This window comes from Harpia harpyja, chromosome 3, assembly GCF_026419915.1.
Source record: "Harpia harpyja isolate bHarHar1 chromosome 3, bHarHar1 primary haplotype, whole genome shotgun sequence".
Lineage (NCBI taxonomy): Eukaryota > Metazoa > Chordata > Aves > Accipitriformes > Accipitridae > Harpia > Harpia harpyja.
Genome location: NC_068942.1, coordinates 11,891,332 through 11,904,128, shown reverse-complemented (window position 1 = coordinate 11,904,128; position 12,797 = coordinate 11,891,332). Strand labels below are relative to the sequence as shown.

Here is a 12,797-nt window from a genome sequence, read left to right as displayed (position 1 = left end):
TTTAATTTCCTGTATGTTCCTTATGCCACTCTCTTTAACACCTCAGAGGACATCTACATGGACAAAACAAGGATTAAATTTAAATTGGCAAGAAAAATTGTATTGTGTTGGGGATTTCCCTGAAAGGTTTGATTTCAAAATATGTTCCATATATGTGTAAAGTTCGACGACTATCTGTTTTGCCAACAGGTTCTCCAGGAAATCCCTCATTTTTAACAGCCTTAGCAATTTAATTTGCACCTCTTTCTATACATGACGCCTGCAACTCAAAGAAAGATAAATTCCTTTCTCAGATGAACATAAGTAGCTCCCAAGACTCCTGAATTCAAACAACACATACAGACATGAGCACAGGATTTGGCCCTGGAGTATTAATGCAATCCCTTAACTAGCACATAATTCAGGTTTCATGATCCTCCTCTAGTGTATAATACTTAAAAGAGAAAGCAGGCATAGCCACTTTCTTAAAGATTGATCAGGTTGGACAGCATAGACATACTTTAGACGGTCTCCCTCATAACAGACTATTCACCCTTCACAAGCACAGCTGACTGCTCCTCCAGTCATGTTTGTGGGTCATATTCCAAATGAGCCATATGGGTAGGTGTAATGTTTTGTTCAGCAGTGGTTGAAATATTCTGGGACGCTGCCAGAGCTCCAAGTCAGAGTTCTGTGGAGAAAGTGATTAGACTCAGCTTCCACTCAGACTAAAAAAGCCAAATCTGTAAAGCTCCAAGGAGTCAAAACCACAGAAATAATCTTCTGGTCAGAAAAGAAACTCACTGCTATTTTGCATGCTCCATTTAATAAAATAAATATTTAACATCTGAACATATCAATTATTCATTTTGTAATATGACTAACTTGTAATTATTCTTCCATTCCTTTCTTTCCCTAAAAACATCATTTGTGAGGATGACTAAATAAAATTGATTTTGAGATGGGCAATACAATAGTTGCAGACAGAAAATCTCATTCAAAATGAGTTCCCAAGAATTTTTTTTTTCTCCATTCTCTAGCTTTCTATAGGAAAAGCACTTAAAAACAGCCTTCAAGTTCATAACAGAAAGTGTAAGACAGCTAAAAAGACATGTGTGACTACCAGGCATCACTTCAAGTAAGCTTGTTGATCATAGTCTGTAACAAAGAGATTCATATATTGTTTTGAATATTATCCCGTTCCCATATAATTTCAGCTACTGTTTAAATCCACATAATTTACTAGGTATATAGAGGCCAGTTTTCAGAGAAGATGAGTACCCACAGTTCCCAGACCACATCTGCAGTGGTAGGAATACAAATCTTTTGAAAGCCAGACTCCAGTTCTCCATTGTGTTACAGTTTAGATTAGTATGAACAAATTTGATTTTTTTTCCTCATACTGCTAGAGAGCAGCAATGACATGCATCTCACCTATGACTATATAAAGCTAGGTTGTATAGGCTTGCTCTCTAGCCAATGGAGAGGGATGGCACTATCACATCTTAAAGAGATATTGGGTGGGTGGGTTGAATCACATTGGACAACCAGCTTAAACTAGATGTTTATCCTAGAGATGGATGAAGTGAGATAAGACATTTCCAATTCCTATTTCATAAGGTAAAGCTACTGTCACAGAAGTAGAGACCACAAATAATTATTTGTGCTCTTTGAAAGAGCTCTTAATTGTTAGACTCAAGTATTATATGCTTCCTCTCAGAGGCCCTTCATTTCTGGGAGCACCCACGTCCTGAATGATGTAATATCTCAGGACAAGTATCAGAATGTGACCGAGACTACCTAAGAAAACAGTCAATGCCTATGTAAAGCACTTGCCAGTCAAAAGTATTTGATATTCCTCCTACATTTTACTGTTTCTATTTCCTCTACATTTCTGTCTTTAGAAAGCAGTTCAATATTGCAGAAGATGAAGGAAAGAGAGAGATTCAGTAAAGGCATCTGTGGTGGCAGTTTCATGATTTTACTTTGTTCTCTACCCAAAATTATAGAGATTGTCAAGATGTAGTCATTCGTTTTTAGAGTCAACAGAACTGACACTTGGCTTAAGGTGGCTCTTCTGGTACTAACTCCAGTCTCACCAGAAGGAGCATGTAGGAAGTCTTCACATGGAAGACTGTTCCTGCAAGGTCCCCCATTCGGTTGAAGATCTGGAGTATGGAGCTGGGGGCACTGATCTGAACTAAGTGCTGCAAGCTTTACCACCACAAAAAGCTATTTTGAAAGAGTAGCGTGCGCATCTACATAAGTCAGGGTTAAATGACTATCTATGACCTATGTGCCAGAGAGGTTTTACCTGACCAAACAAGAAAGAGAAAACTTAAAATTCAATCATGTCACTTTGCTGTTCACGGAATTGGTGGAAGACCATCTTTTGATCACGGTAGGATGCACAGAGTTAGCATATACATGCAGTAAACTATTTTAAATACAGTTGACTTCAGCTACTTATTATCTGTCACTTGTTAACACAACTGGAAGTACTCTCACTGTCCAGGACAGAATTTTCATTAGATCTTTCCAATGCTTTATTTTTAGTTTGAGAAGTTTTTCTCATCCTTCCCCATGCTATGTTTTGCCATGGACAGAGAGAAAAAGCTACAGTACAGAAATTCATATAGTGATAAAAGTGAAGTAAGTAGTTTTACATTTACTGTAATTTAGTATACATGTTGGCTTACAGCACAAATCCCAGGCCAATCAGACACAGTGATGGGAGTCACACAAAGACCTAGACAGATTAGAGTATAAAATAAGAATACACAAAAACACACCACCACGAAGACTATTTACACATTGCTGGACTGAAGCACAAGCCCAGGACAGTCCCCTGATGATGTTGTATCCAAGTTAGGACACAGTTAAGCATGAGCATATAACGTGGCAGGCACTGCACTCAGGTGGATGCCAGACCTGTTAGCTCACCTCCTAGTAGGCACCTAGCTGTGCAAGCACTCCTTCAATGTTCTAGCACGAAGTCAACCAGCGCAGCCTGTGGCTAAACCACATTTCGGGTGTCAGTGGCTGGAGCACAAGCTTGCTGTTTGCACTCCAGTCCCCTCAGAAGCCCTGCTCTCCTCTGGTTTCATTCAGGAGCCAGAGAAGTAGGAGTGTGGCTGTCTGAACAGTTTCCACACCACAGATCAAGTTGGGTGCAAACAACTGTTTGGTGTTCTTGCCAGGACATGGGAAGTGTTTAGGTAGGCTCTAACAAGAACCAGGTACTAAACTTATTTATGCAGGACTTACACTGTGGAATAGTAAAACCATGCAGGTTTAGGTTTCTCATCCTGTCCCACCCAAGGCTGTTACCCAACTCAACTATTATTCACTGTTAGAAGTTCCACCCAAATTATGTGCCTTAAATAAAAGTTCTTGAAGGAAGAATATTAAGACTTATCTTACACTAAGTTTCCTTTCAAGTCTTTCTGAAAAAGAGATCTTTTTGTAACATCTTATTGTTGGACAGTGAGCTGAGAAATAAACCTGAAAAGGAACTAGTGTTAAGGTGTGTAGGGGAGGTGTTTCGAAAAACAACCAACCTGATTTAAAAATAATTACTGAAAATATTATGTATTACACCAATTAAAATATTATACTATTTTTTATGTAATGTTCAGAAATACTGCAATTTCTTAAACTTAATGGAAAGAAAATTACTGACATTATTTTAAGGCTTAATATACAAAGAAACACCACTATGTGGCTAGTCTATCAGAACTAATTGTTGGCTAAGCTTTAAGTTGTAAAGGTCACGTAGCCGGGCAGATGGTAACCTTTGGGTGAATCTGTGCTCCATACTGGAGGAACCCCACCGTAGGTAGAACCCTTCCTTTGTTAACACATATAAGTAGATGTATTCAATTTATCAACCTGTTGTAGACAGATGCAATTTAACCTTTAGCCTCTTTTTATATGCTGCTGTTACCTATCAGAGTTTGTTCTGCAGTTACTAGAGGATTTAGTGAAAATAGCCGGCACTTCAAAAGGATGAACTCTATACCATAATGCACAAAAGCCCCCCTCAGCCTATGCTAATATAGCTTTTAGTATACAACTATAATCAGAGAAAAATGTTTTTCTTTCTTCATTCGGTATTGATTTACACATTGTAAGGTGATTTTTTTTTTACTCAAGCACAAAACAGTATGTCCTCCTCCCAAGATGCTCCTTTGCTCTCCAACAGCCTTTTATTTAGATTTTTGGAAAGAGTTGGATGGGTATGAACCCAAGGACCATTACCCATGTTCTAAGGACATATGCCACAACGCACTTTTAAAAATACAGGTAAGTTTTAAGGCTTGGTTTTCTAGGAAAATGCATTTATATCAGCTGTGCACTCCTGCCTTTTGCAATAACTTCTGATTTTGTTAGCCACCTCCTGTCCCTTTTGAATAAGGACTAGAGGCCTCAAGATGATATTAAAAGGCTCAATTGGTGGGTGGGTTAAGGGGAAGCAGAACATGCCAACTTGGTCGCTTCATTGAGGGAAAAGAATGTAACATGAACTCATCCCATATTAAAGACCAGACTACCTGCACAGGGTATGTAACTGCAGAGGCAAACATGCAGAGTCTGGCTTCACTGGCTCTACGTTATCACAACCATTATTTTGTGCGGTGCATTGCACAGCATGGCCATGGCTCACTAGAAGAAATGTGATGCAGTTTCACCATGCTGCTGTACGCTGAAGATGGTGTGAATGGATTGAATAGGCTAAAGTAACAGCATTAGCAATACAAACTGAAGAGGAACTTACCCTTTAACTGGGAAGATTACTCTCCAAGAGTAGTTTAACTCACTAGAAATATTTACAACACATCTATAAATGTCTAGTAGTAGATCAGTCTAGCTAGTTTTAAGCTATATTCTAGACAAAACAGAAGTCAAGCTTTATGCTGCCTTGCCAGGAAAGGAAGAGGTTGCTAGTTTCCTAGCTGCTTTCCTGCACAGGCTGCATTGACTTGAAGAGCTTACTTCCAGCTAGTTTTTTTTGTACCAGCTGTCACACACTTCCAGAATGTGTCTGATTTTGGGCAGAGTTATTCTGCTGATCATGTAACCCCATATATATTCCTGTAATCTTCACATTATAAGACTATCTGCCTTGGATTTTGGAGACTACAGAATGTAATATTAACATTTTGAACACTTTGCATTTCATTAATATTTGATTGGCACATAATAGCAATTATTATATTAAAGATCATCTAGTTTTGATGTGTACATACCACCAGAAGGCTGGGTTGCTAATCACTTTGCAGAAACAGAATATACTTCTGGATGAATAATACTAACAAAATAGATTTCCTATAAGATATACATTTAGCTGAAGGGAGGGCAAAGAAACCTGTATTTTTGTTATATATTTCAAATACATTCTTAGGGTGCATTTGAAAACAGTTATCCCAAGGCATCCTTCTGAAGGCAGCAAAAGGAGTTGGAAAATGCCTAGACCTGACCCTCAAAACTCAGTAAATGGGATGAAAGGAAGGATCATCTTAATATTGGTCTTCCCACACTTTACTCGATTTTGCTGCTTATCTCTGAGTCCCACAGATGTTCAAAAAGGGCACTAGCATCTCACTTACCTTTCATACGCATTTAAAAGGAACGTGGCCGTACAAAACATATGGGCTAAAGCACTTGTTAGCAAAGCAAGGAGTGTGAAGGTCATTTATAAGTGGATATCAGCATTTGTTTCAATGTTGAAATATCAGTCTATTAAGGCACTTGTCATATATCAGTCTCCTTTCCCACCACAGAGGATGTTCAAGACTTAAAAGTGAGGTAGGAAAGTTTGATCCCTCCCAAACTCCTAATTAAAAAAAAAAAATTACTGTCTCAGAACACTCAATTTTAAGTACCTTAGTAGGATTTTATTTCAGGAGGTCTGTATGCATGTACTCTCGTGGGTGAGAGGGTGGGGAAAATGACAAAAACAACCACACACAAACTCCAAAAACACATTTCTGGTCTCTTTACAAAGAAACAATGTAACCCCTTCCTTACCACCAAAGCCCAACAGAACAGCCAAAACCTGCCAATAGTTAACTTCTAAAGTCAAAGCATTTTTCAAGAGTATCGATTTCATGGAAATAATTATGTACTGCATCAGATCGTACCTGATGACCATCAAGGTCTGGATCCTTCTTAAGTAGCTAACTGACTTCGTCCAAAAGAACTCCTGTCTAATTCAAGAACTGCTGTGTAATTCATTGGTTTGTCCAGCAAACATGGGCAAAACTTCCTTTTTCTTGCATCTTACTAGACTGCTTGTGGAATTAATCTGTTATACATACCGGTCTTCTTTTATACAGTAGGTATATGAAATGTAAAAGGTTGACAACCAAAAACACAGAATTCCAGATCATTATGTCCAAGGCACAACGGTAGAGTGTAGCCCAAATGATGAACAATGCACATCCTGTAAAAATTAGAAGAAGGAAGTTAAATTTCACTGAACAATAACCACATTTGTACAAAGTCATCAGGAATGTGTCCACTGGGTGTAATTACACTGAACAGCAGTATATGCCACAAGCTTTGCTATAGTTAGGCTCTGTGGATCAACGCATGCACTGGTAGCAGAGCTAATCACTACAGTACTACAAACAGGCACTGAGAGCAGTTTGACAGCAGACTCCAGTCCTATTGCGTGGGACTGCAATACTGGAGCGACAATAATTCAGATCAGGACTGGGGAAAGCAGTAAGGTGCAGCCCATGATGATCTGTTACTAAAATGAAGTAGAAATGAGATAGGGAAAGATTGTACCTTAAGTAAAAAAAAAAAAAAATTAAGTGGCTCACAAAACTTTATTATTAGTATTGCATTAATTAGACAAACAAGAGCCTAAAAAAAAAATCTCCTAAAGCCATACCCACATATTTTTGAAAATCTGAACAAAATATCATCGCTGCATTTTTGACAAGGTCACAGCAGGAACCTGAATTCTATTCTATGACATCAAAGAGAAGATTTCAAATGCTTATGCTTTTTTTTTTTTTGCTTTACTTTGCCTTATCTTTTAAAGCAATTGTCATTATTCATTCTGTATGATTAGGGATACTATTTCTAGCCTATAAAGACAATACTTATCAAATGATAGATTATGCATCAGGGAGTCTCTCGCAGGTAACTGTGAGCCTGCCATCTGATAGAGATGGCTGTAGAGGTCACAGATATATTTTCCCTTAAGTTCCATGCAAAGACAACAACAAGAAGGAGAAGGTGCCGAATTAGTGTCTCTTTCCCCTTTCTCCCTGAAGATGATGCTGAATTCATGAACTCAGTATTATCTATTCTGTCTGGGTTGCTGCTTGGCCAGGCAGCACTTTTGTACAGATCAGGAAAATCACAATGTGATGACTCTTGATCAGCTGGTTAATTAGACTACAAGGGAGGTGAGGATATGAGGCCTGGAAATGTTGAAGAACGATATTGTGGAGCAACACAGAGGTTCATCAGAGTTAAAGGGGACAGATCCCTAGGAAACAGGCTTTGTTACTTCTGCTGCCCACAATAAATTTGCTTCCAGCTGCCACCTCAGCTTGAAAAACTCCAATTCCCTATCTCTTCAGAATGCAACAAGACCTACAGACCAAAGTGGCAGGCTCAGCAAGCACAGAGCTCCCATTGCTTTTAAAACAAGAACTACACCGACAAAGTCTTGCAATGCTCAGACCCTTGGTCCTCAGTGCAGTCTGTTTTGCTAAGTTTTCCTACAATGGTTATAAAAAAGAAAAGGCAAGATCATTTTAAGTTCAACCATAGAAATTATATGATATAATAGTATGGGCCAGTTTTATGAATAAACATTCTCCTTTAAAAGTACTTAAGCATGCTCTGTGTTGTGATACACCCAGGTTTCTCTTTCTTACACTGCAATCTCCTTTGATCACTTAGACCTTGTCCCACACAAAGCACTGGGGCTCTAAAATAGCTGTGGGACTGCAAAAGTATTACAAATGAAACCATGCTTGCTTAGTCTTAAGCATGCCAAATTTAGTTTTTCCTCTGAAGTCAAACTTTAGTATCACAAGATGCCTACAGTGGTAGAGGAAATATGACTGACTTCAGGAGAACAGACTGCACTCCATATCAAAAGCCCATGCTTCTAAATCAGCAATAAAAATAATGCTGGTGATCCACAAATGCCACGTGTTGGAACCCACATTTAAAGAACACGTGGGTCAACGTCAAGCTTCTCAAGGAAAACCTTACCTATTGCAGTCATATCAGTCAATGTACTTACTTGAAAACTAAAATTAAGGTCTTAAGGATCCACAGACTTAACTATAATTTGGAATTTAATGAACTTTAAGCAGCCAGTCATGTCTGAAGTAAATGGGGTCCACCTGTTTTCTAGTCAACATCTACAAAGGTTTGAAGATGTAACTTGTATTTCTGGGAAGTTTTAAGAGCCTAGAGACATATAACCTTTCTAGAAAAGGTCTGTCGGCATCAGAACAGACCCCCACTTACACCAAAAACACCTTCAGCAAAGTACAACCACCATGAATGTGCTGGAATATCACCATAAGCTGAAGGGACCAGGAGAAAGCTTCATAATGGTCATGAACTGCTATTTCTGTCACAGGAAGGTTGCAGATGTCTCCAGAATAATTCTCCTACCTATGGTGAGCAGGCCTCGCAGAAAAATCATATGAAGATTCAGAGTAGTTGGAATAACCAGTCCAACTGCAAAGCAAATGTTTGCCACATGGAAAACAAGATGATGAATCTCCTTCCAGTTTTCACATGCAGTCTCATTGAAAGGCACAAGTGTGGCATTTTTTAAGTCTGGAATAAAACCTAGCGGAGTAACAGTGAGTGGACTCATTGCTGTAGTATTCATCTTGGAGACTCCTGCAATGAGAGAGGGGGGGGAGGGAAAAAAAAAATCACTGTGCATTAAACTGAAATGTATTAGACGTACTGTGGTGGGCTGACCCTGGCTGGATGCCAGGTGCCCAAAGCTGCTCTGTCACTCCCCTCCTCAGCTGGACAGGGGAGAGAAAATATAACAAAGGGCTTGTGGGTTGAGATAAGGACAAGGATAGATCACTCAGCAATTACTGCTGCAAGCAAAACAGACTTGACTTGGGGAAAATTAATTTAATTTATTACCAGAGTAGGATCATGAGAAAATAAAAACCAAATCTCAAAACACCTTCCCCCCACCCCTTCCTTCTTCCTGGGCACAACTTCACTCCCAATCTTCTCTCCCTCCTCACCCCAGCAGCACAAGGGGACAGGGAATGGGGGTTGGGGTCAGTTCATCACACATTGTCTCTGCTGCTCCTTCCTCCTCAGGGGCAGGACTCATCACACTCTTCCCCTGCTCCAGTGTGGGGTCCCTCCCATGGGAGACAGTCCTCCAGAAACTTCTCCAACGTGAGTCCTTCCCACAGGCTGCAGTTCTTCACAAACTGCTCCAGAGTGGGTCCCTTCCACGGGCTGCAGTCCTTCAGGCACAGACTGCTCCAGCGTGGGTCCCCCGTGGGGTCACAAGTCCTGCCAGAACACCTGCTCCAGTGTGGGCTCCTCTCTCCACAGATCTGCAGGTCCTGCCAGGAGCCTGCTCCAGCACGGGCTTCCCACGGGGTCACAGCCTCCTTCGGGCATCCCCCTGCTCCAGCATGGGGTCCTCCCCAGGCTGCAGGTGGATATCTGCTCCCCCGCGGACCTCCCTGGGCTGCAGGGGGACAGCCTGCCTCACCATGGTCTTCCCCACGGGCTGCAGGGGAATCTCTGCTCCGGCGCCTGGAGCACCTCCTCCCCCTCCTTCTGCACTGACCTGGGGGTCTGCAGGGCTGTTTCTCTTGCACATTCTCACTCCTCTCTCTGGCTGCAGTTGCTGGGTTTTTTTCCCCCCTTCTTAAATCTGTTCTCCCAGAGGCATTACCACTGTCGCAGATGGGCTTGGCCTTGGCCAGCAGCGGGTCTGTCTTGGAGCCGGCTGGCATTGGCTCTGTCAGACACGGGGGAAGCTTCCAGCAGCTTCTTACAGAAGCCACCCCTGTAGCCCCCCTGCTACCAAAACCTTGCCATGCAAACCCAGTACACATACACATCAATTTTGGGTTATTTTCTGTCTTCCCAGGAAATATTTTCGATTATCATTCATGGGGAAAGAAAAAAAAAAATCTACAGATGCTTTAAAAGGGTAAGCTAGATCTATAGTTCAGTAATGCTTTATTATCTCTTTCACCTAAGTGCTAGGCTTGAAGAATAGCACATTTCAAAATTTGGATGGTATGTACATAAACACTGAACATTAGCTACTGACTGTCATTGCTCAGTACAACATCCTATGTATTCTTCCTAGTCCTACACAAATAAAATCACATTTCAGTCTACCATTTATTGAATGGGTCCACTATCTTAGGCAAAGTAAATATTTAAGAGAACTTAACAATCTAGATGAGAATTGAAAGAAAAAAGGCTTATGTAGTTTAAGTCTCCTTTATGGCATACAAAGCTGTTCTTCTAAATAAGGAATGGAAGGTCTTAAAGGAGGAACACACACTGTTTGGTTGATTAAAAAAAAAAGCCAACAAACCATACAAAAGCAAAACCAAAGACAGTCTGAACTACTGGTTTTCTTGCAGGATCATTTGGAGATCTCCTAAGCCACATATAATCTTGCACACGTTAACCAAAGCAGGCAAAAAAAACCCCAAACCACTTTTGAGAACAGTAAATAAAAACTACCGTTTCTCCTCCTAGTTGATGAGATGCTACCAAGTCAGAAAGGGAGATGCCCAGGCTAAGTTATGACAAGGTTGCCAGTCTTTCAGGGAAATCACTTGGTCTACCTAGTATGAGCAACCTTGCAAGACCTTTGGTTGTCTGTGGAACTCCTGGAGAAAACAAGACAGTTGAAAAAGCTGATTTCTAATCTAAAAATACATACTTTTTGTTGTTGTAATGATAAATCTAGCATATTTTCCTTTCACAACAATTGGGAAAAAAAAAAAGATATCCGTGGGTAAATATCTTCCCAATACAAAGTAAAAAAACTCCTATTAAAAACAAACTACAAAGAAGAAACAGAAGATTTCAAGACACTACCTTTAAGAGCTGGTCTCTGTAGGGAACTGCAGTCAGTGTTACAAGCACTCCAGAAGGTCTTCTCAACCCAGAGCAGCTCCCAGCTGGAGGAACACACCTGTTCCTAGACAGGCTGTCAGAAACATGGGAGAACCCTGCTTCCAGTGAGGCACATATGGTCCCCCACTGCCACAGCAGTAGAGATTATATGGAGCTCAGCTTGAGTCTCATTAATGAAATACACACACGTATCACTGAGCAAACAGGCTTCGTAACATGCAGCACAGGGGGATTTGCATTTAAGCAAATTCTGTAGAGACCATGCACGTCCCTGCTATGTGTGCTTACTAACTGTCATGTAATTCATCTGCTCAGCAGACAATTTTGAGTCACAGTTAATACACTCAATATTTCCTGCAGACTGGAATACACTCAGCATCTCTCTGTTACTTGAGAGTGCTTCTTGGGCTGTGAAGTAATTTTGAGTTGCTTCAGCCATTCTTTTTATTATTTTTCCCCCCAATCAACTTGTGTACAAGGCATAAGCAAGCTGGACAATTTCTGAAATTAATCAGTCTTTTAACCCCCTTTTTAAAGTAATGGGAAGAAAGAAATCAGAAAGAAAACCTCAACCTTCTGATAGTTCCTCTCCGATGCCCAGAGCCTGTCACAGCTAAGGCATGCTACAGAACATGCAGAGGCATCTTGCAGGATCAAACACCAGCATGAACATAGTGTACACAGTCCCTAGATAGAAATGATTTTTAAAGAAAAAAATATATTTAATTTTTACCAAAATAGATAATTCTTATTTCATCTCTTAAGGGCTCACTTTCTTCTTTTCATTCCTATATTAGTTATTCAAAAAGGTTAACTAAAACGTGGGTTTTGGCATAAACAAGTTCTACACTAAATTGTTACCAATAATCACGGTGCCCGAACAAATTCATGGTCCAGGTATCATAGAGGCACCATCCAAACACACATCCTATTTTCCTTCAGCCCTTTTGCATGAATTTAGCGACAAGAGCCACGAGAGCAGCTCCACTATCCTGACAAAGCCGCTCACACATGCAGCCGAAGCATGAGCCTGTACGAGGCTGCAGGACTGGCATTTTAACGCGCTCATAAACAGAAGGTAATTGCTAACTCTGGGTAACTGTTTGTGCTCATCTTGCATCTCATCACCGTGCTCCTGTTTTCAAACAATGTAAAGTCCCTACACTGGAACAGCAGGATCTCTAGATCTTTTGCAAAAAGTTATCAGCTGAGTTTCTACCTACATTCAGTCTTTCACTGCCTAGTCATCTGCCAATAAAAGCACCACTTAACATGCCAACAGAACGAGCACAGACAACCAAGCACAGACAACCAAACTCGCATACAGATACAGAGCCAGCCACAAGTCCATCAACTCATCTCAAGATCAAAACAGGCTGCAAGAAGTAACTTCAGCTGCATACAATTACAAATCAACAAAGCTTTCCAGATGCTTGATTTTAATAGCAAAATTTCATACTGCATCACTGGGAGATTAGAGGCTACCTTACTCTTCAAGATGCTGTAAAGCATCACACATTTGAAGACTGGAAACTCAATAAGCCACATCAACTATATGGCACATGACAATCCCATTCTCCTCACAGCCCAGCCAAAACACTGCTCCCCTCATTCACCACAGATACCGACACCACAAACCACCAGCCATAAACTGTCATAAAGGCAAGATGTTTCCCCAACAA

General features: G+C 40.6%; 1 protein-coding gene across 5 annotated transcripts in view; it reads right to left on the bottom strand.

Annotated features, from left to right (window-relative positions):
- The window catches only part of BVES (blood vessel epicardial substance), a 36,976-nt gene that overhangs the window by 21,538 nt on the left and 2,641 nt on the right, over positions 1 to 12,797 (bottom strand). For all 5 annotated transcript variants that reach the window (XM_052781418.1, XM_052781415.1, XM_052781416.1 and 2 more), the window contains exons 2-3: positions 8,635 to 8,868; positions 6,300 to 6,424 (exon numbers count right to left, since the gene is read on the bottom strand). In XM_052781418.1, the coding sequence (XP_052637378.1) occupies positions 6,300 to 6,424; positions 8,635 to 8,857 (348 nt within the window). In that variant the 5' untranslated portion in view covers positions 8,858 to 8,868. The remainder of the gene's footprint in view (positions 1 to 6,299; positions 6,425 to 8,634; positions 8,869 to 12,797) is intronic.